Genomic DNA, 24,495 nt, shown 5'->3' on the forward strand with positions numbered 1-24,495 from the left:
CTTTGGGCTGTTTGCAGCTTCAGATAAGAGTGCTAATTACTGCTCCCCATCTGGCATTTTGTTGACCATGCTTATCTTAGTAAAAAGCAAGGTTGTCTCTTGTTTGTTCTGTCTCTTAGCTAATATTGTTCACTGTTTGCTAGGACTCTCGGCCTCTTGACCAAGCTCTGGACTTTGGGCCTGTAAAAGTTACTGACATAGCCTGTTTCAGGATTTTACATACACAACACGTGGATTTTGGCCCTTCACCCAGCATAATGTTAAATATATGCATTGATAGGACCTCTACTACTTAGTAGATTTCCAGTTGTTACAAAGATCTCCACTCTCTCCTTTGTAACAATGACACAATAAAACACACACACTGCTAAATAAAAACATAGGGCCAGATCCTAAGCTACCGTAAATTAGTGTAGGTACATTGATATCACCAATTTATACCAGTTGAAGATTTGGTCCTAAATCTGTTTAAAAGCTATGATATGATGATATGGACTTACAACTCGACTGAAAATGAAATTGGTATTTGGCTCACCCCACAAATGTTCATTTACAGTGTTCAGTTATTTGCTAAACTGTTTTTTATTATTTATATAAACAATGAAATGTCGGGAAAGTCTAAATAACACAATAGATGGTTAATCAAGGACATCCACAACAGACAGAGATAAATTAGGGAGGCTATGAATGCTACCCACCAACCATCTGTTAAACTAAATCAAAAGTCATAATAAGGTAAATTTCCTTCCAGCTGCACCTACTGTTAAGAAGGACTGCTATGAAAAGCTATTCATTAATTGTTTGTTTGTTTTTTTCATAGAGCCAACTTAAATCTGGGGATAGAAATAGCTATAAAAGGCTTCTCAGGCATGATAATAGTATAATAATAAATAGTTTGTGTGGATTTCTAGCTGAAGTCTGTGAACTTCAGAGATGATTTTAGCCAGACAAACCTTCCTTTACAACATAGATGTCTTTCTTTTGAATGGCCTGGGACCATCTTACCTTCTAACAGTAATAATTAGAACACTGTAAAACTTGGCAGTTTCTGTAATAATTGGAGATACACCAATCTCCTAGAACTGGAATAGACTTTGAAAGGTCATGGAGTTAAGCCCCCCCTTCACTAGCAGGACCAATTTTTGCCCTAGAGGGCCCCCCCTCAAGATTGAACTCATAACTGTGGGTTTAACAGGCCAATGCTCAAACCCCTGAGCTATCCCCCCTCATATTGATTTAAAGTGAACATTTTCCCCCTCAATTTTGATTTGGAACACCAACGTCATCATTGGAGTTGTTGGTGGATGTCCTTCCTTTCTTCTATTTACTGCACAGCTGTAGAGCTGCTTGTTTTGTTTTTTTCCTGCATTAGACATTTTAATAAAAATTATCATTGACATTTTGGTAGGAAAACTAAAACAAACAAACCAAAACCAAGAAAAATCTTTCTTCAAAAATGTAGCCAATGTTCCCCTCACATTTTCAGCCCATTTGAGTTATCTAATCATATTATTAATAATTAATCATACTATTTAGTATATTGGTGTGATTTTGTAAAGTTCTCAGCACTGGCCTAATCTACTCTCACTGAAGACTGTGATGCATTGAATATGTATGTCAACAAAGTAAGATTGAATTCTATTCTATTCTTATGCCACGCTCCTCACTTCGTATCTGAGCACCTTTTAGTAGTGCAGTAAGTGACATGACTGATCCTCTCCCCAGGGGGATAATTTTATGTACAGTGATTTATTTTGGTGGGGTTTTGTTTTTATTTTATTTTTTTAATTTCACTTTTTTTTTAAAATATACCCACTGCTCTGTATTTATATCAGAGACGGCAGGTCAAAGAAGTGTGCCTTGCACTTGAAGCAGAAGGTGGTGACGTTTGTGATGATCTTTAGCTGCTGTGGGAGTTCATTGCAAAGTTGTGCATGGGCTCGGAGAAAGTCCTATTTCCTGCACAGACAAGCTTTACCTCCATTGTGCCTCATAGATTTGTCAACCACAGTTGTCATCCTGAAGCTTTAGGCAACATTTTAGATATCCTGGATATGGGCAACTGAGCATTGGAAGCTAAGGACGGATACCTTGAAGAAGGCTGGACAGAATCTAAGGGAAGCCAGTGTAGACAGCAGAGAACAAGTCAGATGTACTCAGAGTAGCCTGCAATATTGAGGAAATGTATATGAGCAGTCTATACTATTTGGAGTTTCTGAAGGGCTGAAGTCTTCATGCCCAGGTATATTACATAATAACAATGGAGGTGGGAGCCTGAGTTAAGCTTTAAAACTCCCCTGACAGACAAAACTATCATCTTCAATGAACTATGTGTATGGTCCATCAGCTACGATTTTAACTGATAGGCAGACTGATCTGTTAAATGTAGTCTGGGAGATAGTCATTAGGTCTTTGAAAGGTGGCTATTAAAAGTGGTTGTATTCTCAATGGGATATCTTTTAAGCTTTGGCTAGCAGGTTCAAATCATTATTGTGAGTGTAGATAACTGGGGGAAACTGGATAAGAGGACCGGACATCTGCCATAGTTGATGGGAAGTATATGTAGACCAGAGCTGGTCAGAAAATGGAATTTCTGTTCTGCAAGAAATATCATCCATTTAAAATTGTTTTCACTCCAAATCTGTATGAAAAGACTCAATTTCCCATGAAACAAAAATTCCAAAATATTCAATTCAAGACCATCACAATGATTCATGTTGTTAGTGTTGAAACATGATAATGTAATATAAAATGTTAAATAAATATGTTATACATACTATTAAATATAATTTAATTAAACTAAATTCATCCAAATGAAACATTTTTACCTTATTGAAACCAAACATTCACCATTATAAAAACAAACAAGAAAGTTGAAATGTCATTTCAACTTTTTCCCATTTAAAATGTCATTGAAATTGACACATTCCTGCCAAATGCTTCGCTTTTAGTGAAACTGATTTTCAAATGGAAAACTGTTCTGACCATTTTTTTTCAGCCAGCTCTAATCCAGACAGACACACAAACTAGCGTTGCCAACCCCAAATGTTCAAACATCATGAGTCAGGCTCACCAAAAATCATGAGATTGGCTTTAAAATAATGAGATTATGTACGAATAATAGATTTGGGGTTCTTTTTATTTGCCTTTGCTTTTTGGGCCATTAAGGTGCACTGGGGTCACATTTTGAAGCTTTCTCCTCAGATATGAGGGCTAGAAACCTACTTTTTCTTTAAGAATGAAGGCTGGTATCATCAAATGTCCACTTGATTCCAGGAGCTGGGGCTTTAAGAAAAACAATACTTATCATGAGACTCATGACAAAATCATGAAAATTAGCAACACTGCATACATGGGTTAGATGGAAGAGAGATTACTAAGCATACATAAGTAAAGATCTCTCTCTCTCACACACACACACACACACCACCAGTAAGGGATTTGAACTCTGACACTGGGGTCATGTCTACAAATTGTTTTTTGGAACATGTATCCATGTGGGGACGTGGAGATGATCTGTAACTTGGGCTGATGCTGCCTTGCCTATTGTAACTTATGCAACGGGTAAATCTAGGTGTGTTACGCCAACTCTTTCTTTTTTAAAAAACACATTTTCTCTCTCTTTGATAAATCTGTTGTTGTATGGAGGGAATTTTCACCCTGTTCATACTTTAGGTAAAAGTGCATGCTGCAACTGTCATAAACAGACAGTTAAGGGTTAATGCCTCTTTTACCTGTAAAGAGTTAAGAAGTTCACCTAGCCTAGCTAACACCTGACCAGAGGAACCAGTGGGGGAACAAGATGTTTCAAAAGGAAGGAGGGAAGTTTTCCTTTGTTTAGTCAGTTTCAGTTTCAGCTGGAGCGAAAAAGATCAAGGAACCAGCCTCTTATCAGAGTAGTAAGTTTTAGAAAGGGATAAATAGGTTTATGTTTATTTTCTTTGTAACTTGTCCTGGTAGCATTAAGGGAATTATCTCATTTGAGTATTCTTGTGTGTATTAAGATTTTTGCCCAGGGGAAGATCCTTTGTGTTTTGAATCTGTTGTCTGTGAGAATAGCTGGTATGCTAATCTCTCACAGAAGGTTTTCTTTTACCTTTCTTTTCTTTAATTAAAAGCCTTCTTTTTAAATACCTGATTGATTTTTTCCCTTGTTTTTAGATCCAAGGGGGTTGGATCTGGATCCACTAGGAGTTGGTGGGAGAAAAGAGGGAGGATGGTTAATTTCTCCTTGTTTTAAGATTCAAGGGTTTGGATCTTTGTTAACCAGGAAATTGGTGAAGTCTCTCAAGGCTACACAGGGAAAAAAAGTAGTGCTTGGTGGTAGTGGCAGCGATACCAGATCTAAGCTAGTAATTAAGCTAAGAAGTGTCTATGCAGGTCCCCACATCTGTACCCTAAAGTTCAGAGTGGGGAAGGAACCTTGACAGCAATCACCAAAGGGAGGTGCAGGATACAAAAGTTGTTCCAGTACCTTAGGTCTCGATTCAATAACACACCAGTAAAGATGTCCACTCTGAGTCAGGTGTATTGCAAAATTCTGTGGTGCGCAAATGCCTGGGGAGGTGCCACCAGGGACCAAGAAGGAAATGAGGGTTCTTCCTGGAGTTAATTAACAAAGTCAAGGGTTGGGTTTTCCATTGACTTCAATGGTGGCAGTGTTATTCCAACATTGCTGAGTTATTTTGCAAATCCTATCCCATAATAATAATGTCTTGAATTTATCTGAGAACATTTCTCATGCAGAAACTTTACAGACTTCAAAATATGTATTGTATACATAGGAGTCTCTTTAAATACCAATGAAACAGAGCCACCTGGAGTTGAAATGTGGCAGCTGGCTGGCTGGTCCCAGCATCTCTTCTCTACACATAAAGCCAGATTCTGCAATCTTTATTCACTTTGAGTACCACTTATGTGAGTAACCCCTCTACATACAATGAGACTACTTGCATGAGTAAGAGCCACTCATGGTGAATGCACTTTGCAAAATCTGGCCCCAAACACAGAAATTCACGTGAGAAATTGTCTTGGGCCATATTATCTTACACACAAGTCTGCATCTTGTGTGAGCTGCAGTTCCCTAGGGAGTATGGGAAGGGACTTCTTCCCTTTCTCTTGTTTTCTGGAATGAAAACTAAGCACCATCTTGCAGGTTTTTGAGATTTTCACAAAGATTCCAATGTAGCTCCCATATAAATTGGGCCCAGAGTGTAAGAGTTCTATAGACTTCATACAAACCTAATATACTGAGTTTCTATCCTAGAATTCATCTGGAGTGTGGCTTGCAATGCCTCATGTATGGACTTAGAATACAAATATTTCTATAAAGAAGCAGGAATAATAACCTTCTCCAATAAAATTCCCACTTCCAACATGTCAACATCAGCTTTGTGCATGTGAAAATGCAGTTTTCGTTCAATGATTGTTTGTTGCAAATAAATAAAAAATAATAAATAATAATATCAGCACATCTAAATAGTAAAAAATAAAAAAAGGAGGAAATGCTTCTTCTTTTTTTGCATAGACCTCAATTAAATTACAATATCAAGCTGGTTGCAGCAGGAGTCCATTAAAGATTTAGTTACCTTCTGTGGTAAACATTAAGAAGCTATTACTCAAATTCTATTTAAACAGTTAAAATGAATTAAAATGTATACGAGAGATCATTACATATCACAAGCTAATTTTCTAACGAAAGCTTAGCAGATAGATTCTATAAGCCTCTCCAAGGTTTTAGTTTCCTGCTCAATAATTCAGAGAGGAGAGTGGGGTTATGTTGATTTATAATTTGTTACTATCTGTCTCTCTCAGAGGGAGAATGGTGTGGTACAGTACTGGGCCTCATTTTATATTCTTTGTTTGAAGTCATGTTCTCCAAGTTTGAACTTGACACTTATTAGAAAGGAAAATGGCAACAGGCTACCAAAGGCTGAATGTGTTCCAATCACCACAATGTTTTCTCTCAAACTTCTCATCCCCTAAAGAGGGAAGAAGTAATTTTTCTTCTGTTGGCTCAGAAAGTCACGCATGCATCTGTGCGTTTCTTCTGCAGGGAGAAAGTACTTTGCAGTTTACAAAGTGCTGCTTTCTTTTAAATTTATTTCTTGGTAAGGGGACAGGCTGTTAATGGCCTCCTGATATCTGTTTTCATTAGCTCAAGAAGGTTCTCTCTTCCAAGGGAGTGAAATGCCTATTTCTTCCTGTTTAATATATTTTTCTCCTTCATCTTAGGCTTATCTTCAGAGACCAAAAGTCTTGGACAAAATAAAGAGCCTTTTTGTTTATGAGGAGATTTTTGTGTATGTGCTTGCGTGTATTATTTGATGTTTAAAGGCCCAAGTCCTGTGAAGCAGCATGTGGTCTGTTGGAAGAGGTTTATGAATGGGAGGCAGGAGATCTTGGTTAACTCCCCAGAGTCTCTCACTGAGTCACTCTTTGACTCTGGCTAAGTCACTTAGCTCACACTTTCAAAGGTGGTTGCTGATTTCGAGTGCCTCCATTCTTAAAAGTCCAACAGGAAATAGCTTGATACTGATTTGCAGAAGTGCTGAGCACCCAGAATTAGAGTCACAGCTGCTCCAAACATCTGAAAATAAGCTCACAGGGCTAGATTCATGAAGGCACTTAGGTGTAGGGTGACCATATTTCCCAAAGGGAAAACAGGACACCGCACAGGGCTGGCCCGAACCACTCGCCCGAGACCTGTCCTCCTTCCCACTCCCAGACATAGGGCTGTCCCATGTCTTGCCCCCTCCCTGCCCCCGCACAGAAGACTGACCCAAATCTCTGGCCTGAGCCCTGCCTCTGCCATACGAAGTGTTCTCGTCTGAGCCCATCCTGCTCCCCGTGTGGGACTGGCATTGCTACTCGCCTGAACCCTGCCTCCACCTTGCATGGCTGGTATCGCTGCTCCCCGGAGCCCTGGTTCCACCACTCCACACCTCCCATTGCCGCTTGCCCCTCTGCACCTTCCTCTGCACTCCGAAAGGGTGCACCCCCACTTTTTGCGCAACAGCAAAAAGAAAAAATGCCCACTTTTGCCAAAAAAGTCAGGTCGGTTGGGACAGGGATCAGTAAAGGGACTGTCCTGGCCAAAACGGGAAGTGCATGCACTCTATTTAAGTATTACAATGCTCAGTATTGCAAAGCTTAATTCCTAGTCACCCAGGTGCCTAGTGGAATTCTCCGTCCTGAGTTAGTCAACCCGGGTTCCTATACAACACATGGGGACAGTTAGAAACCTAAGAAATGGATTCTCTGAAACTGAGTGGTTAGCCATCTAAGCTAGCTAGGCATGAAACACAGATTCAAATCCCTTCTACAAAAACTATTTAATGAATTAGACAAAGTGGAACAGCTTCAAGAGGAGAGACAGTTGGACTCTCTCTCTCTCTTTCTGGCTTTTCTTTTCTTTTTTTTTTTTTTTTTTTTTTTTTTTTTTTTTTTTTTTTTTTTTCTTTCTTTTCTTTTTTTCTCATTTCTCAACATATGTTGATTTCAGCTAAACACTAAATCAGAAGAGTTCAGGTGCTACAAGACTCGCAATTTGTTTGACACTGGCCATTTCTGAAGCAAGGATATACACTCAGAGCTGAACAAACAATTAAAATATTTATTTGTCAAATATATAATAACTTTTTTTCATATAAAATATTTAGTGACCATGTTCAAGAATTATTTTCTAGGTCCTGTTAAGTTATGAATTTAGTATGGCCACATGTAACAAACAATTTCATATAGCTCTGTAGTTTATCATATGCTTTCACAATTTATAACAGTATGGATAATATATCACACAGATATCACTGCTACATTTGTGGTATGGGTAAAAACATATAAATATAATATTACAATAAATCTCTTCCTTTTAATGAAATTTTTCATAACAGCCCGCAAAGATCCCAATTCAGCAAGATATTTATGACATGCTTAAGTTACTTGCAGAATTGCATTGTTAGTAAAACTTAAGTGCATTCTTAAATGCTATTGAATTTGATGAGACTAAAATACATGCCTAACATTAAACATATGTCTTTCTTAGGTACTTATATGGCCTCCATTACCATAGTATCCGAGCACCTCACAACGCCTTCTATGAGGTAAAGAAGTCATAATATTTACCTCTGCCTCCAGAAATTCCTCAGCATTTGAACCCACAACCTCTAACATTACAAGTGTGCATCACACCACTAGACAACCAGGAATAAAACCTGTAGGGGGTATGTTGTTCATTTAAGTTTCTTTTCTAATAAATTTGAAAGATGGGCTTAAACATATGGGAAAATAGAAATTTTTACTCCAAGTTGCTTCCTGAACATTTGGTCTCTTTATTTTGTCTTCTTATTTGGTTTCCTGCTACCTTTTTCTGTACTATGTTTTGTGTGTGTGTGTGTGTGCGCGTGTGTGTGTGTGTGTTAAGTTAGTTATCAAATATCAATATGTGTGATGGCATTATAACTAGAGAGAGGCAAAGCATGGCAGGCAAAAGAACAAATAGCACCCCTAACTTTCCTCAATTAATTTCTAAGCCTCTTTGGCATCTGAAGGAGTCTTCTACCTGCCTCCTGTCTCCTCTCAGAGAGATGGACGGCACCTTCTGGCACACTGCTGCTGAACAAGGAGAGATGCGTAGAGCAGCCCTGAGTGACAGTTTCCTTATGGCTACTCCTTGCTCCAGGAAGGTAGTAATTTGCAGCTTAGCATGACACCACCTGCACATGTCTCTGCTGCTTCAGCTGGTGCATTGTAGGGGGGAACATTGGCTTCACCCATTTCCCATCCACCTCGCCAATCTCTAATCCCGTGATGAGGGTGGAGCTCAAGTAGACGTACCCCAACCAGACCCGAGGCCAGACAGTCTGGACAGAAGTTTAAGGGGAGTTTTTACTCCTCCTTCCCGTGCCTGTTCATTCAGTCCAATTACAATCTAGATCAGAGATTGAGAAAAAAATTTCTGCCCGCTGACATGTACACAAAGTTCCCTTTTGAAGACATCTGGATTGAACATGCTAGGGGCAGAGTTTGGCTTTCCAGTTTATGTTTTAAGGAAAGGAAGGTGTTGGATTGTGGATATTAAGAATCCAGAGGGAAGAAGAAAAACTACAGCTTTATGTCATAAGGAACATGACAATAATATGATGAAAGCATGGATTTTGAAGTATCTGAGCAACCAGAAGTGCCTTCCTCCTAGACTATTAAGAGTTGAAGGCTACATCATATGACTCTGGAAAAGTGATTTCCCCTTGTATTTCCATTCAGGTCTTAGCTTTCACAAATGAGCAGAATCTCATGATAATTTGTGTGTTCTTAATATTTGTTCCTCAGATAGGTGCTCCCACTATTTTAAAATGTGAAGTATAATTTTTATCAATTGCGCATGAAGGCTAGGGTTTTGTTTTATAGGATTTTAGCAGAAATGCTAAATATTCAGCTATAATTGCTATTATTGTAGCAAGAGAGGCACATGGAAAAGTAATGAATGTCTTGATTAATGTTTGGTTAGGTAGCCTGCCCTTATTTAATAAAGACATTTGACTTAAATGATTGCTATGAAATATTGCCTGAATTATATAGCAACATATTCTGAACACGTGGACGTCCTTTAACGGTCAGTGTTGCTAATGGTTACTACACAGTGATAACTGAGATAATACATTTTCCACCTACAATTTGAATAGGAAATAATTGTGGGCCTGGGGCTGTATTATCTTTCCTGCTTATTCTCTGCTGGGAAATTATCTAAATGTTGCTGACTTTACCCTTTCTTCTTTCATGACTTGCCTGTTGCCTGTGACTGCTTTGCCCAGCACCGCTCACTGTGTCACAGGAGTGTTCTACAAATGCGAGATGTCTGGGTGCCAGTATATGATGTTCAAGATATATAGCAGAGACCTTGGGTTTTGTAGAACCAATAAAACTTGTGGCACACTGCAAATGACTTCCTCTGACCAGCTTTTTTCCTGGAGCTCTTAAGAGACTGGGCCTATACAGTGCCTTCTATGGGGTATAAGGAGAGAGTGAGGAAGTGTCTGAAACTTCCTCTCTTGTAAGAGGAGATGTTAACAGGTGCTGAGGATCTTTTGCACATAAATCAAGAGAGTAAGATCCTGGTCATGAACTAACAGTTTAGCACTTATTGATGAATGTTGATTTTTTGTTGTAACTAATGATTGTGTACCAGCATCACGGCAGATAAGGCTGAATCAAAAAGAGTGAAGCAGCACTCACAGTTCCCCAGAACCTTTGCAGAAGTAGGATTACTGACTCTGATGTAGGCTATCCAAATAAGTCTTATTTTGCTGAACGAACTGAAGATTTTGCCTTCTAGACAACGGTGTGCTTTATTATAAAAACTTAAACAAGATACCAACCATTCTATCATCTGAAAAAAAAAAAAAGAGAGAGAGAAAAAAGAGATTTCTCTTCTCCTAGAATATAATCGGAGCATACACAGCAGAAAAGAAATTCCAATTACTGCATGAACGATAACAACAGTAGAAAGACTTGAATAATTAAATGATTATTGTGTACAGGGGTTTCATTGGGATTTGTAATTTACAAAGCCTTTTCAATTATTTAGGTGCATAATGTGGAAAAAGGTAAAATTGAAAAGCAAATTGAAAATCCAAGTAACTGCTCTTTCTAGAAAGATGTGCTGCTGCATCCTTCTTTATCTGCGGGGGCTTACAGACAAAAGTAGCTATACAGGATAACTGGTAGATAAACACAACTGAGTTTGGAAAAGGCACTCCCTTTTCAGGTCTAGAGGCCAGGGAGTTAGAGAGAAAGACCAGTGATCAGTTTAAAAGCTATTGAACCCTGCTGCTATGAGGAACATAAGACATTGGACTGGAAGGGACCTGTTTGGTCATCAAATGCAGTCTCTTGCTATCATAGGCAATGCTATCATATAATCTTTTTCATAAATGTATCAAATGATTGCTCCCTCTACTCTAAATGCTGTCCTCATTTGGAGCTCAATCCTGAAGCACACTTATTTCCCTGCACAGTGCTTACTACCCTGAGTACGGCTGGTTGAAAAAATTTCACTGAAACTTTTTCGACAGGAAATTGGCATTTGACAGAATGATATTATTTTTTCCTGAAAAAAATCTGCTTGCTCTGGAAAATGTCAATATTTTGTCAAAAAATTAAACACCCCCAAAATGAAATATTTCAGCCCAAATGTCATTATTTTTATGAAAACTTGAAATTTTCCATGGAAAACTTAAATGCAAATGAAAGCAAATTCTTTGTTTGTTTAAATTTTCTATGGAAACAAAACTCTGTCTTCCAACAAGCTCTAATCATGAGTGATCACATTGATTTCTGTGGGACTAATCATTATTGGCCTGATCCAAAGCTCATTGAATAAATGGAAGTCTTTGACTTGTATCATTAACTTGCATCATGTCCTGTGTCTGATAGCAAATGATTCCGCTCAAATAGGTTTCCATGATCAGTTATAGCACATTCCCATTTGTTTATTATGTCTAACTGTGAATCCTATCCTGATTTGTTCACTGTGATTCGACTCCAGTATTAGATTGTGAACAGCACTTTGTTTCCAAAGTGCTTTAATAAATTCGGGGCTGGGGGTGGGAGCGGGTATGCTCTTGCCATACAGCACCTGATACAAGGTCCACTGAAGTAAATGAGATTATGAATTCTACTGAATCAGTTCCTAAATAACTATTTCCGTTGCAAATCAAGCATTCTCTTCTTCTTTTTTCAACTTGTGAAACTCAAAATCTTTGCCACTCAAAGAATGCCAGAAAATCTGATAAAAGCTGAAGGAGGCAGAAAAAAAGATGGAAAGAAAGGAAAAGTGTAATGCTAGTTCCTTAAGCATCTCTTGCCAAGAGGATGGGAAGGTTTAAGGGACTGGCAATGGGACCTTGTGCCATTTAGGTCAATCTGAATCACTGATCCTAAATTGATTTGATAGCTCTTTGTTGTCCAAAGTGAAATGAGTTGGAGATTCTAGTCCATTTTCTTGTGGGCAGGTGCCCGCCTAATACAAACCACCCTCCCAGGTATTTTTGTTGTCCAATGCACTAGAAAGACCCAAAGATTGTTGGACTATGAGATTGTCCCAGTCAGCCACCCCAAGAGATGTATCATAAGGATTGTATTGAGATTCATTGGCCCCCTGCAGCATGAGGAAAATTTAACTGCTACTGTTCCTGCCGTACTGGACTTTAGGGGTGAGGGAGGATGGAACAAAGCTAAATTAAACCGCACACGCACAAACCACACAACACACACAAACACCACACAGCATCATTCTTCTCATTTGACACTGGAATAATTCCACTGACTTCACTGGGGCTTTTCCTGATTAAGACTTGTTTCAGTGAGAGGAGAATCAGGTTCAAGAGCTTTTATCTTCAGGCTGTCGATCTGACATGTTTCACCACCCACTGAATTGAAAAAGTAATAAAATAAATGGCTCTTTTTAAGGGACAATGAGCTGCTGACAGTCTCTGATCAAAGCTTCAACTGAAACCTTAATATAAACGTTCACATCTATTTTGCAGCTTCACAGCAATGAGTGCTTGGATGATTGAGTTTTATGATGAGTTATGCTTGTTCCTTTCAGTTATAACTCTAATTAGAATCTGGAGAAGGACACTGATTATCAAAAGCCACCCATTTACCAACTCTCAGTGATTCAAAGCTGGACTCTTATCACTGAATATCATTTTAAAAATCCCTAGGCCCACTGGACCAAGTACATCCTTGGCAGGACTCCATTGTTTACAAGGGTTGATACCAGAAATGACTCTGACTCATTACGGAAAGTCGGATGAAAAAAAAACATTCATCCAATGTGCCCAAGCAAAGATAATAGAGGCAGAGGTGGATCTGAAGAGAGGTAGCTAAGAAAGAGGAAAAGTCTAGAGGAGGAAAAGATTGCTATAGCCAGGGCAGGTGTTCTTGTGGATAAGCCACTTGCTTAAGGGCTTGTCTACACTGCCCTGCATTTCAGACTACAGGGGTGTGATAGCACTATGGACCAAAGTTTAGCACTGTAACTCCCCCACATGGACACTGCAAGCGCAAACTAAAAGTTTTTGAGTTGCATTAACATAGTCAACTTCAAACAGGACTACATTAATGTGAACTAGAAACCTTTTAGTTTGTGCCTTCATTGATCACATAGGGCAGTTACAGTACAGCCCTTTGGGCTACCTTGCTATTCATGCTCCTATGGTCTAACCAGGGTAGACATAGCCTCAGACTCAACAGATATGGTTCAATTCCTAGCTCTGCCCTAAACTCCCTTTGTAGCCTTGGGTAGCTCATTTAATCTGTCTCAGTCAGCACCTGCAAAACAGTTATTATAATAGTTCCTTATTCCCCCATCCTTTATCTATTTTGCTTGTAAGTGTTCCAGGACAGGGAGTGACTCTTATGATGTGTACATATACAGTACTTAGCACGATGGGCCTCCTAACCATTGTTGGTGCCAATAGGTGCTACTATAATACTGCTCTGTAAATATCCCTACCCTGCAATCCTCTTCGTTTGCATTTTGTTTCCCTTTTAACTCACTTTTTGCAAAAACTCATGCAGGAATGGTTTCAGTTAAGATTTTCTTTTTTTTTTCTTTTCTTGCATTTAGAAAGTGAGGTTAACAGATGTTCTTTAGCCACAAACCACTGAAAGAACAGCCAGGCTTCTTAGGAAGAGAAGGAGGAGAAACTTTTTCAAAGTTTCTAGGGATCTTTTAAAAAAGTGGGGGGAAATAAACATGTTATTGATGATTGGAGAAATTCCTTCTATTTCCCATACATCCCTTATTCTCTTCTCTTATCCTTCAACAAGGAGCTTAGTGGAAGGATATCCTGACTAATAATCACACCACTCCATAAAATAACGAAGCCCTACTCTGAGCAATAAGCCATAACAGAGTATCTAGTAGGTATTATTGAGTACTTCTCGAGTAACTCAAGGCATTCACTCTTTTAGCCTCAGTTCATGCCCAAGACCATCAACAGCTGGTTAAATAATGAAAACAAAAAATCCCAACAAAAATATATTCACACTTAGCAGCATCAAGTTTATTCCAATACAACTTGGGGGATCAGATTATCTGTTATTGTCATGGAATCAGAGATCCACCAAGCATTGGTGAAAATGATTGCAAATCCCCAAAGTTTCCTTCATTTTTGCATGGTTGGTTATTCACTCATACCAGAAAGTTGATACTAGAAAATGCATCATTTGTGATTTGCCATTTGTCACTCTCCTGTTTAAAACATTTCACTCATCCAGTCAGGAAGAAAAACACCACCACCACGACGGAGGTGATCAACTTCACTATGACTAATGAACAGAGACTAGTGAAAGCAAACCATTTTCAAACAACTCCCAGTCGGAAAATGTTTGTCTAGATATTTTGGCCAATTGCTATGAACAATCAGTTCAAAGAAAATGGTTGCAAATGATTCACTGACCATAGAAGGGATCACGGTTTATAATGAAATTCTTGGTAAAACTAGTTTGACTGGCTGTACCACTAATGGATGTCCTGCAGTGGGGTGCGGGGAACAACAGATCATTTTTTTTATTGGTGAGGGACTAGAGAAACAACAGATCAAAATTGTTTTATCAGTCAGATTGTATTTTTTTGGTTCATACATTTTGAAAACTAGCCTGAAGGGGTAATTTTAACTGAACTGTTCCTCCATATGAGTTCATGATGAAGCACTGATGAAAAAAACCTTATCATAACGAGGACCTATTATTACATCCTAGGCAATATCAGCAGGTTTGAATAAATACCCATCCCTCCTCTAAAATGAAGAGGTTCCGATTAGAGTTGGTCAGGAATTTTTTCAGTGAAAGATTTTTTAATTGGAAAAACGCTGGGTCATCAAAACCAAAACTATTCTAAGGAAAGGGTCGGTTTAGATTATTTTCCCCTTTCAAATTCAAACCAAACCAAACCAAAACCTTTAAATGTTTTGATTGACCTGATCCAAAAATGTGGGGGGATTCTCAGTTCACAAATATTTTCTGCAGTTTTGACATTTCCTCCAGTTTGGGGATGGGATTTTTTTTTTTTAAATCTCAAAAATTCTCACAGGACAGGAAAACCATTTCCTGCCTAGGTCTAGTTCTCATGAATATATCCTAGGACTCGATACAACACATTTCATTAAAGTCCTTGCTTTGAGGTCAGTGGACTTTGGATCACGTCTTTCATGAATATGAATGTATGTGCTAAGGAGGCCAATCAGAAAGTGGCTTTAGAGTTTCTCAGAAACCATAACACATGCAATTCCATTGTCCTTTCCCTGACTCAGTTCCCTCTGCCAGGGGAACAGTCAGCTGAAGAGACAGACTCTTGTTAGGCCTCAGTTGATGATGTTCTGAGGACAGAAGTTGCCCTAACTCTCCTCAGGACTGTGAGCAGCTGGGTAGAGGGGACTGCGCTGGTCATTCAGAGAGATTTTTGTTTGCAATTTCTGATATGGAGCAGATATCACTTCAACTCCCATGTGATATCAGGGGTAGGGGCATTGCTAGTAGTAGCTGGCAAGAGAACAAAGGAATGATGTCATAAACAGATAGTCAAGGGTTAATGTCTTTTTTATCTGTAAAGGGTTAAGAAGCTCAGTAAACCTGGCTGACACCTGACCAGAGGACCAATAGGGGGACAAGATACTTTCAAATCTTGGTGGAGGGAAGTCTTATGTTTGTTTTCTTAACTTGTGAATGTTTCTTTTGGCTGGAAGGATTTATACCTCTGTTTGCTGTAACTTTGAATCTAAGGCTGCCGGGGGGTCCCTCTGGTCTATATGAATCTGAGTACCCTGTAAAGCATTTTCCATCCTGATTTTACAGAGATATTTTTTACCTTTTCTTTAATTAGAAGCTTTCTTTTCAAGAATCTGATTGATTTTCCTTGTTTTAAGATCCAAGGGGATTGGGTCTGAACTCACCAGGGATTGGTGGGGGGATAGGAGGGGGGATGGTTAATTCCTCCTTGTTTTAAGAGCCAAGGAGTTTAAATTCGTGTTCATCAGTGAATTGGTGAAGCCTCCCAAGGCAACCCAGGGAGGGGAAAATCTGGGGGCAGGACAGGGAGTTCTCCAGACACTGAATTTCTGGCTGGTGGCAGCGTTACCAGATCTAAGCTAGTAATTAATCTTAGAAGTATTCATGCAGGTCCCCACTTTTGTACTCTAAAGTTCAAAGTGGGGGGAAAAACCTTGACATGGTGGGGGTAGGGGCATTGCTAGTAGTAGCTGGCAAGAGAACAAAGGAATGGGAAATACGTTGAGAAAAACCCAGCCCTGACACCAGGGGACCAAGCTTACATTTAAATGAATGGGATATTGGTCTGCATGCATCACAGCTCACTTTATGCCAGAATGAAACATACTTTGCTGGATAGAAGTGTAGCTTTGAGTCAAATCCTCCCCTCCCCCCACCTTTCCCCACCAGAAGATAGAAATATTTCAGTTACTTGTATTATTGATTCTTTAATGCAATTCATGTCACAAAAGGTTCTGTCTCCTTTTCCTATTGTCCTCCACATTATGTCATGTCTCATCTTATAATGTGCGGTCAACAGACACCATGACAAAAGCCAACTTGATGCACCATGACAAGATGGGGCAGAGGTCGCCATGATGCTATGTGGTACAGCTTTTTAGAGTTTCTCAGCAATGCTTTAAGAGGTGTTTTACCGACAAATCCCCTGCCTAGCACACGGCACTGAAACAGTGGGTGTTCTGGTAAAGTTAATGAGCTGCTTAGATCCTGGAGGTTAATTCTTTGTAGAATTATGAGTGTGCCATGCAGGTATCAGACAACAAGCAAGCCCCAACATGTTGTTCCTGCCCATCTGATAGTTCCTCACCCACATATCCTGCTTCTGCTGGTGCACCAACCATCACACCACGCACCTCCTGCTATTAGGATGTGGACTTTGTGTCCAGTTCCACAGGCCTTTCCATTAATCACCAAGGGCTAGATTGTCACAGGCTATATTCAGCTGCACAAGGGAGTAAGGTCCCCCTTACACCATGGCTTGACTCTGATCTGGTTGTGGCTCCCCACTGTGAAGAAGCGAGAAGGAAGAGTGCACAGAAAGGTGAGGAGTGGGAGAAGCTCTGGTACTGCTCTTCCTGCTCCCCAGCCAGAGTAAGAGTAACTTACGACTCCCCCGAAGCAAGGGGGGAAGTAGGGGAAGGATTGTGATTCTTTGTGTCACGACTCATTCTCTGTTCAGCTCGTGGGACAATGCAGCTAGCTCAGTGCAGCCCCTTATTCCAGACTAATTGTACAGTTATAATCCATCCCTACACAATGGGGAATTCGTGAAGTATGTTGACGCTGGGTGGGAAACTGCACTTCAAACTCTGCTGCCTCCCCCTTCTCAAGCTTATAGAAAACTATTTTGTTACAAAAATGAATGGAAAAATATGTCCTGCTTCCCTCTGAACATTTCACCCCCTTCTTGTATTTTATCTTTGCCAGCCACAGAAAGGTTAATTGCAGCTATGCTAGGAACTCCACCCCCTTGTCCCAAGAAGCAGCACAGTTGGAACACAAAGCTGCCCCCACCTTCCGTACATATGTAATTGATATAACAACTTTCATAAACTATTAGAGAGCTGAGCAAAAACATAACCTTGTATGATGGCAAGTTGTGCAATAGTTTCATGTGTATTCATTATAGGATTGTTTCTGCAAAGTACTTTTGAGCAACCTTTGGCTTTTGCAGGCTTTAATTGAGGTTTTCAGTGCAATGCATCTTTCAGGGTTCTCTCTGTGTTGCAGAAACAAGCTCTAGCTCACCTCCCCTGATGCCTTATCTGACTTCTGACACCTCTTCAATGATGATGCTTTGCCCAACCGCCATGGGCTGTGATGGTCTGTCCCATGGCGCCGTCACACTTTCTGCTCAGAACCTTTGTCTTCCTTCGAATCAGGTCACAGCCTCTCGACTCAGAGCTGCCTAACTCAGGTTGTGAGTAATTCACTCCCTGAATTCTCATTCTTACCTTGAAGACTTTTAGTGAGTGTGACTGTGGGTATGTCCACACAACAAGAAAACACCCGCAGTTAACCTGTGTCAGTCGATTTGGTCTCGCTGGGCTTGGGCTGCGGGGCTCCAGTCTGAGCCTAAACATGTACATCACAACTTTATGGCCCATAGCCCAAGCCCAAGTCAACTGACATAGACCAGACATGTATGTTTAATTGCAGTGTAGACACACTCTGTATGACCCCTGACTGTTATCTTTTTTAGAGCAGACACAGGAATTATCAGACTATTCCAAGTAAGTGTAACCAGGAGTAGGAGGATAACATAAACATCAGGCTATATAACAAAGATCCTGATGATTGACTCCAAATTCCACTGAGGTACACGGGAGTCTGTTCACTGACTACAATGGCAGTTGCATTGGGACCCTTGTCCACAACTCATGGTATGTGGACTTTGTGCTTGCTGGATTCTTACTTTTAGGCAAGGAGCATTCTGTTAAAAAATTAAGTTCTGTCATCTTTAGCTTTACATCCACACAACTGCACTCAGAACAAAACTTACTCCTCACTTCACAAGAGTAGGAAGCTGTCTGTTCTTCTTCAGCAGTCACAGAACTTTCCAGTGCCGCGTGAACTCTCCAGATGCCTTCTGAAACCTGACATATAAAATAGCAGCTACTCCACTCAGGAGATGGGCAACATTTTCTGAGCAAAACTTTTGTATCAATGTCAGCAAATTGTTTTGGTGGGGGGGGAGGGAAAAAATCAGAACAAGGAAAAACATTTTGTTTCTACTTTTTGAGTTGATTCTGAAAATTGCTTTAATATATATATTTTTAAATGTACAAGAAAAAAGCTCAGAACTGAAACAAAATGTTTTGTCTGACCCAAAGTGAATATATATATATATATAACTTTTTGCTTTGCTGAAAATATTGAAACATTTCATTTTCAGATTGACCCAAAATGATTTCTTTTTTCAGAATTGCCTGAGAACCAAAAATCACGGTTTTACTGAACACCCTTGCCCTGATTTTACTTGTGTTCATAGTTCCTTGTGGGCAGGGCCGGCTCTACCATTTTTGCTGCCCCAACCCCCCCTCCCACTCCCCACAAAAGGCGCCCAAACTGCTGAAGCAAAAAAAATAAAAAATAATAATAATTAAAAAAAGCTGCTTGGACTGTGCCGCCTCAAAAATGGATGAAATGCCGCCCCTTAGCATGTGCCGCTCAAGACACATGCTTCCTTCTCTCGTGCCTGGAGCCGGCCCTGCTTGTGGGAGGGGAAACTGATTCAGATGAAATAATTAACTTAAACTGAACTGAACCTCTTTTGTGATTGGCTATGCACTTTCTTCCCTACCATTCCTCATTTTTAGAAGACCTTTTCTTGCAAATACTTTCCTTAGTTGTGATCCATATGGCTTCTCACACACACACACACACACACACACACACACACACACACACACACACACACATATAATCTTTTTGATTTTCTGGTTCAAATGAACTCAAAATCTCTAAAGAAAACTTGATAGATGAAAGCACACAAACCTACTAATTTTGCATGATTTCTATGGAAAGCCATAAACTGGCTATATCTGCCTCAAGACAGCTTCAGGTGTTTGAGAATCTTTCAGTTAATCTCATATGAGTTTCATATTTGTAATTCAATTACAAAGCTATGTGAGCCTTACATTATTATTGTTTATTATTTGTACTATGGTAAGCCTTAAAAGCTCCAAATGGATCTGGGCCACATTGTGCCGGAGTACAAATAGTTATTCCTGCTGCAAAGACCTTACAGCAAGATTACAACAAGTAGCTGAACCAAGAAACAGAGTGCAGGGGCAAACGAATGGGGAACGCTAGAACAAACACATCTGAGTAAAAGAGACATTAGGTTATGGCTCACTACCTGTCAGATAGCAGTGTTAGTTTCAGGTATCATTACAGAGGTGAGACTTAGGAAAAGATTTTCAGGATGAGAAGGAGATGGTTGCATAATTTCTGAATGTATTTTCATAAATTCATAAACTGATAGATTTTAAGGCTAGAAGGGACCATTATGACCATCTAGTCTGACCTCCTGCATTACACAGACCAGAAAACCTCACCCAGTTATTCCTACATCACATTCATGTCTTGTGATTGAGCTACAGCATCTCTTCAAGGGAAAAAAATCCAGTCTTTGATTTAAACACTGTAAGTGGAGGAAAATCCACTACATATGTTTTTGCAATGGTTAATTACCTGCACTGTTAAAAATGTGTTCCTTAGTTTTTGCTTGCATTTATCGAATTTCCAGAAATTGCTTTGTCTGCAAGATTGTGAATAGTTCAAAAAGCTCCTACAAACATGCTTTATTCTCAGCATCTCTCAATGTAGGTTCCAAACAGCAAAGCACAAACAACATTCTTTGATAGCCTCCTACTTAACTAGTTTAGGATTAACTGGATTGCTATGCTGTTTCATGGAAATAGATTATGAAAACATGAGAAATTTAGGTGTTTCCAAAGCATCCCTTTCTCATTTCTCTCTATCTTTATTGCTTAGCAAGTCATGCAGGTATGGAGGCATTTCATACATGGATAATAAATAAAATAGAGAAAAGAATATAGCCAAGGAGAAGTATCAGTTGATAGCTATATGATTATTATGAAAATGGGTTAATTCTGAACTAGTTTCCCCTTTTCTAGTTAATATCTGTGTCAAGTGGAGAGATGAATTTGTCCCATTTTCTGTTCTCATTACAGCTTTTGTCATGAAAAGTGAGTTACCATAGCATTTTACTGCCTGATATATTTGGTGAATTATGACGGTGTGTCAAGGACATTTACCCTTTCTCAGTATTGTGTGTCTTGATTGACTCACTGTTCACTCTTTCCCCATATAAAACTGTAAACTTTAATGCAGCAAAATTATTTCTTTGCATATGATTTCAAAGATGGCTGCTTTCTGCTGAACTAGAAGCAAAGTAGGAGGCTATTGTACGGAAATGCAGATCACAATGAAGGTTTATTGTATAGGGTATTGTGAGATGAAAGAGTGCTGTCATGAATTTAATCCTGATGAAAGGTCCTAAACGGAGATCCTTGGATGCAGAAATACTGTCACAGCTTTTGTGGGGTAATTTAAGCAACCACAACCTGCCTCACCAATGTGCTTTAGTTCTGACATGAAGAATGCTCTCTGAGTCACATTTACTTCCCCCTGGTACTTCTGGCATTGCCCTTACATAGGTCTACATACAAAGGAACAGTCTAGCCTCTTGCAAATGTTAATAAGCTAAAACTTACACATCACAGCTAAAACGAACATATATGGTGTTATTACTTGGCTGAATTCTGCAATCCTTACCCAGAAGATGCTTAACATTAGTAAACTTTATTCTTCTGATTAAAGGTTGCAGAAACAGGGCCATAAAGTTTGTTTGTCCCAATTAAAAGGATAGGTCACTAGACGTGTAACCCTAGCAAAAGAAAGCATTCATAGTCATCTTGATCACTCCAACACCAGTGAACAGCACATGTGGAAAAGTTTAGCAGGTTCTAATCAAAAGCCATGGGTGCCTAAATTGAATGTGATAAAGATACCATCAGTCCCCTACAATACTGCCTGCCAATTGTGCCCTGTGTGGAGATATAAACAGATCATGTGTAAAGGCAATTAACACATTTATCCTGGAACGAGAAGGTCTAAAACCAGATTTATGTCTAGTCAAAACATTATTCCTTACACTACAATCCATTAACTGTGCATAAACATGTTCAAACAATTTAGATAATGTGGGTAATGAGGGAACTGAGCAATATCAGTACTCTGGGGTAAAATATTTCAGAAACTGGTGTTATTCTGAGCTTCATGTCCAGATGTAACCTGACTGTTTGTAATAACAAATTAATCACTGAAAGGCTAAAGAGAGGAAGCAATCAAAGGAAGTGATATGTTCTAAACTCTTCCATAACAAATTCTCCACAATGACCATTCAGCTGTAGAATGTATTGGAACAAATCTACAGAATAAGATCTGTATTTGTATGTTTGTGTGTAAACATGAAAGTCCTGATCCTACAATCGTTACTTTCCTTGGTGAGCACTTACGCATGCAAGTAATCCCATTGGGAATATTCACATGGTCACTGCTTGTCAACATGAGCAAAGATTGTACAATCAGCCACCAGAGTAACAATTTTAAGTTAATCAGGAAGGTCAGTCCAGCCTGAGCATCCATAGGTATCAGATTTTTAAAAAAGTCTTGAATTAGTAATTAAATTAGTAGCATTGGTATTAGTAGAGCTGATGAACATCTTTTTCCAAATTTAACATTTTTAGAAGATTTTTTTTACAAAAGATTTTCACCATTTTTCATCCAGCAGTGGGAACCATGGAGCTAGGTCTTCAGATGAGCTAAATCACCATATGTTCATTGAAGTCAGTGGTGCTACACCAATTTACCTTAGCTGAAGATCTGGCCGTAGAGGTGAATACTTGTCAGACAGCCTGCTGTTTTCTCACAACCCTGATGTCCATTTTTTCCTCCAGTCTGATTTTAAATGGCTTAACCAATGGTCCTTCCACCTTTTTCTATAGAAGGCTATTTCTGATTCTAGTCTGGTCTTACTACTAAGAACCACTGCCTAGGATTACAAGGAATGCTTAGGAGTTTCCAATATAAAAATTGAACTTCCATCCAATTTTTATTCAGAAGTGTTGTCTCAATGATTATTTCCATCAGTGGGGGGTGGGGGTGAGTGCATGAAGTTCTGGAGCACATATCTTTTGTCTCGTATGGATGACTGACTGATGCTTCTCAGAAATGAATGTTAATATTACTCTTTATACCATACTGAAGGAAGCACAAACCAGAAACATATTCACACATGTGGTGTGAATCAGATGGACTGTTTACCAATTGTTCTCTATTAACAATCAGAGAATAACCCCACATTATGTTTCATGGCTGGGTCTTTATCTGGGGCCTGATTCAAAGCCCATTGCAATAAATGGGAGTTTTCTCATTGACTTCAATAGGCTTTGGATCAAGCCCCTGGAATTTTATGTCTACCACAGGCACCACAGAAAGGCCCCTTGTGTTTAGGTATTGGCATCTGCACTTCACAAAAGAGGCACTTTCCCTGGGTAAGAAAAAATTCTTTCATCAGATACTGCACTCAAGCAGCCACTTGGAGAAGTTTATCTTCACTAATGCAGCCCTCCAAACAGCAATGCTAGGGAACTCGGCTTGCCTGCATGAGTTATTCAACAACATGGTGATCCCATATACCTTCAAAGTGGGGCCATGCTGTAACTGATCCGGAAGTGACTATGTTGTATCCAGGTCTCTCTTGCAATCTGGAAAGGATTTTAGATGGACTAATGGTCTGTTACATCACGGAAGTTTCCTGTCTTCCAGATTTTGGAGAATTGCAATTTTTGTGATGGCCTTTCAAAGAAGTCAAAGGTGATATTTTCCCCCTCTTCTTGGACAATTGAATGCCAGACTCTAATGTTTATTGATTACTTTTATCACTTTCCATTGATTGGTTGTGTCCATAGTTATGCATAAGGAGTATTGATCTTGTAGTAATTATCCTCTAATGGGGGTCATCTAAAGTCACTAGTAGAGCCTTGCCCTTCTTGATATTTGTTAATTTGTTTTATTGGGATTTTGTTTTTTCTCATTTTTTGGAATCGATCTTCCCTTTGGTGCCTTTTTATATGTCACACAATATTTAGGTTGTTTACAAGCTGTGCTGCATCTTGAACTGAAACAGTTATCTAGGGAATATCTATTCCAGTGGCTAGCCACTGGACTGCAGGAAGGTTGTGTAAAAAATAAAACATTAGTACCATAGGCAGAAATAATCTTTTGTTCGTTTCCTTCAAGACAACTGGCTAGATTGTGATTCAAACTACATGCCCACTCAGGTGTGCAAAATGAATGAAAACCCATCATACGCAAACTGCCTGGGCTCTGGGTGCATAGTAGTGAACATGGCTACCTGCCTACTTACTTATTTCCTGGAACAGGTGGGTTTGGAGGGAAGGTAAGTGGACAGGGATTGGCCAGAACCTTGACTCTACTCTTCCACTCTCTGGCAAGAGTAATGTGGCCAACACAGGTAATGTGATTATTAATTTACCATTGGTGCAGGTTAGCAGTGTGCTATTACTCCCTGGAACCAAAGAAGAAATAGGGACATAATTATAACTAAGATTTTTTTTTGTTACTTTCACTTTTTAGGCTTTAATATAGATTTTAAACTCTTATGGGCAGAGCCATATCTTCCTATGTACAGTACCTAATATGATGGTGTCCTGTTGCTGGGTGAGGACTTTGGACAGTATGGCAATCAGGGGTGGCTCTAGATATTTTGCCTCCCCAAGCAGGGCAGGCAGGCTGCCTTGGTCAGCTTGCCTGCAGGAGGTCCCCAGTCCCACGGATTCGGCAGCACATCTGCGGGAGGTCTGCCGAAGC

The 24,495-nt window shown here is 39.5% G+C and overlaps 1 protein-coding gene across 2 annotated transcripts in view; it reads left to right on the plus strand.

The window, feature by feature from the left end:
• RIT2 (Ras like without CAAX 2) overlaps positions 1–24,495 on the plus strand; it is a 269,088-nt gene that overhangs the window by 174,960 nt on the left and 69,633 nt on the right. The window contains exon 5 of one of the 2 annotated variants that reach the window (XM_030567457.1): positions 8,045–8,128. The exons of the other annotated variant lie outside the window; for it this stretch is intronic. Within the exon in view, the coding sequence (XP_030423317.1) occupies positions 8,045–8,071 (27 nt within the window). The 3' untranslated portion in view covers positions 8,072–8,128. Of the gene's footprint in view, positions 1–8,044; positions 8,129–24,495 lie in introns of those variants that run through there. 2 annotated transcript variants of the gene reach the window in all.

The sequence above is a fragment of the Gopherus evgoodei genome, chromosome 6, assembly GCF_007399415.2.
Source record: "Gopherus evgoodei ecotype Sinaloan lineage chromosome 6, rGopEvg1_v1.p, whole genome shotgun sequence".
NCBI lineage: Eukaryota > Metazoa > Chordata > Testudines > Testudinidae > Gopherus > Gopherus evgoodei.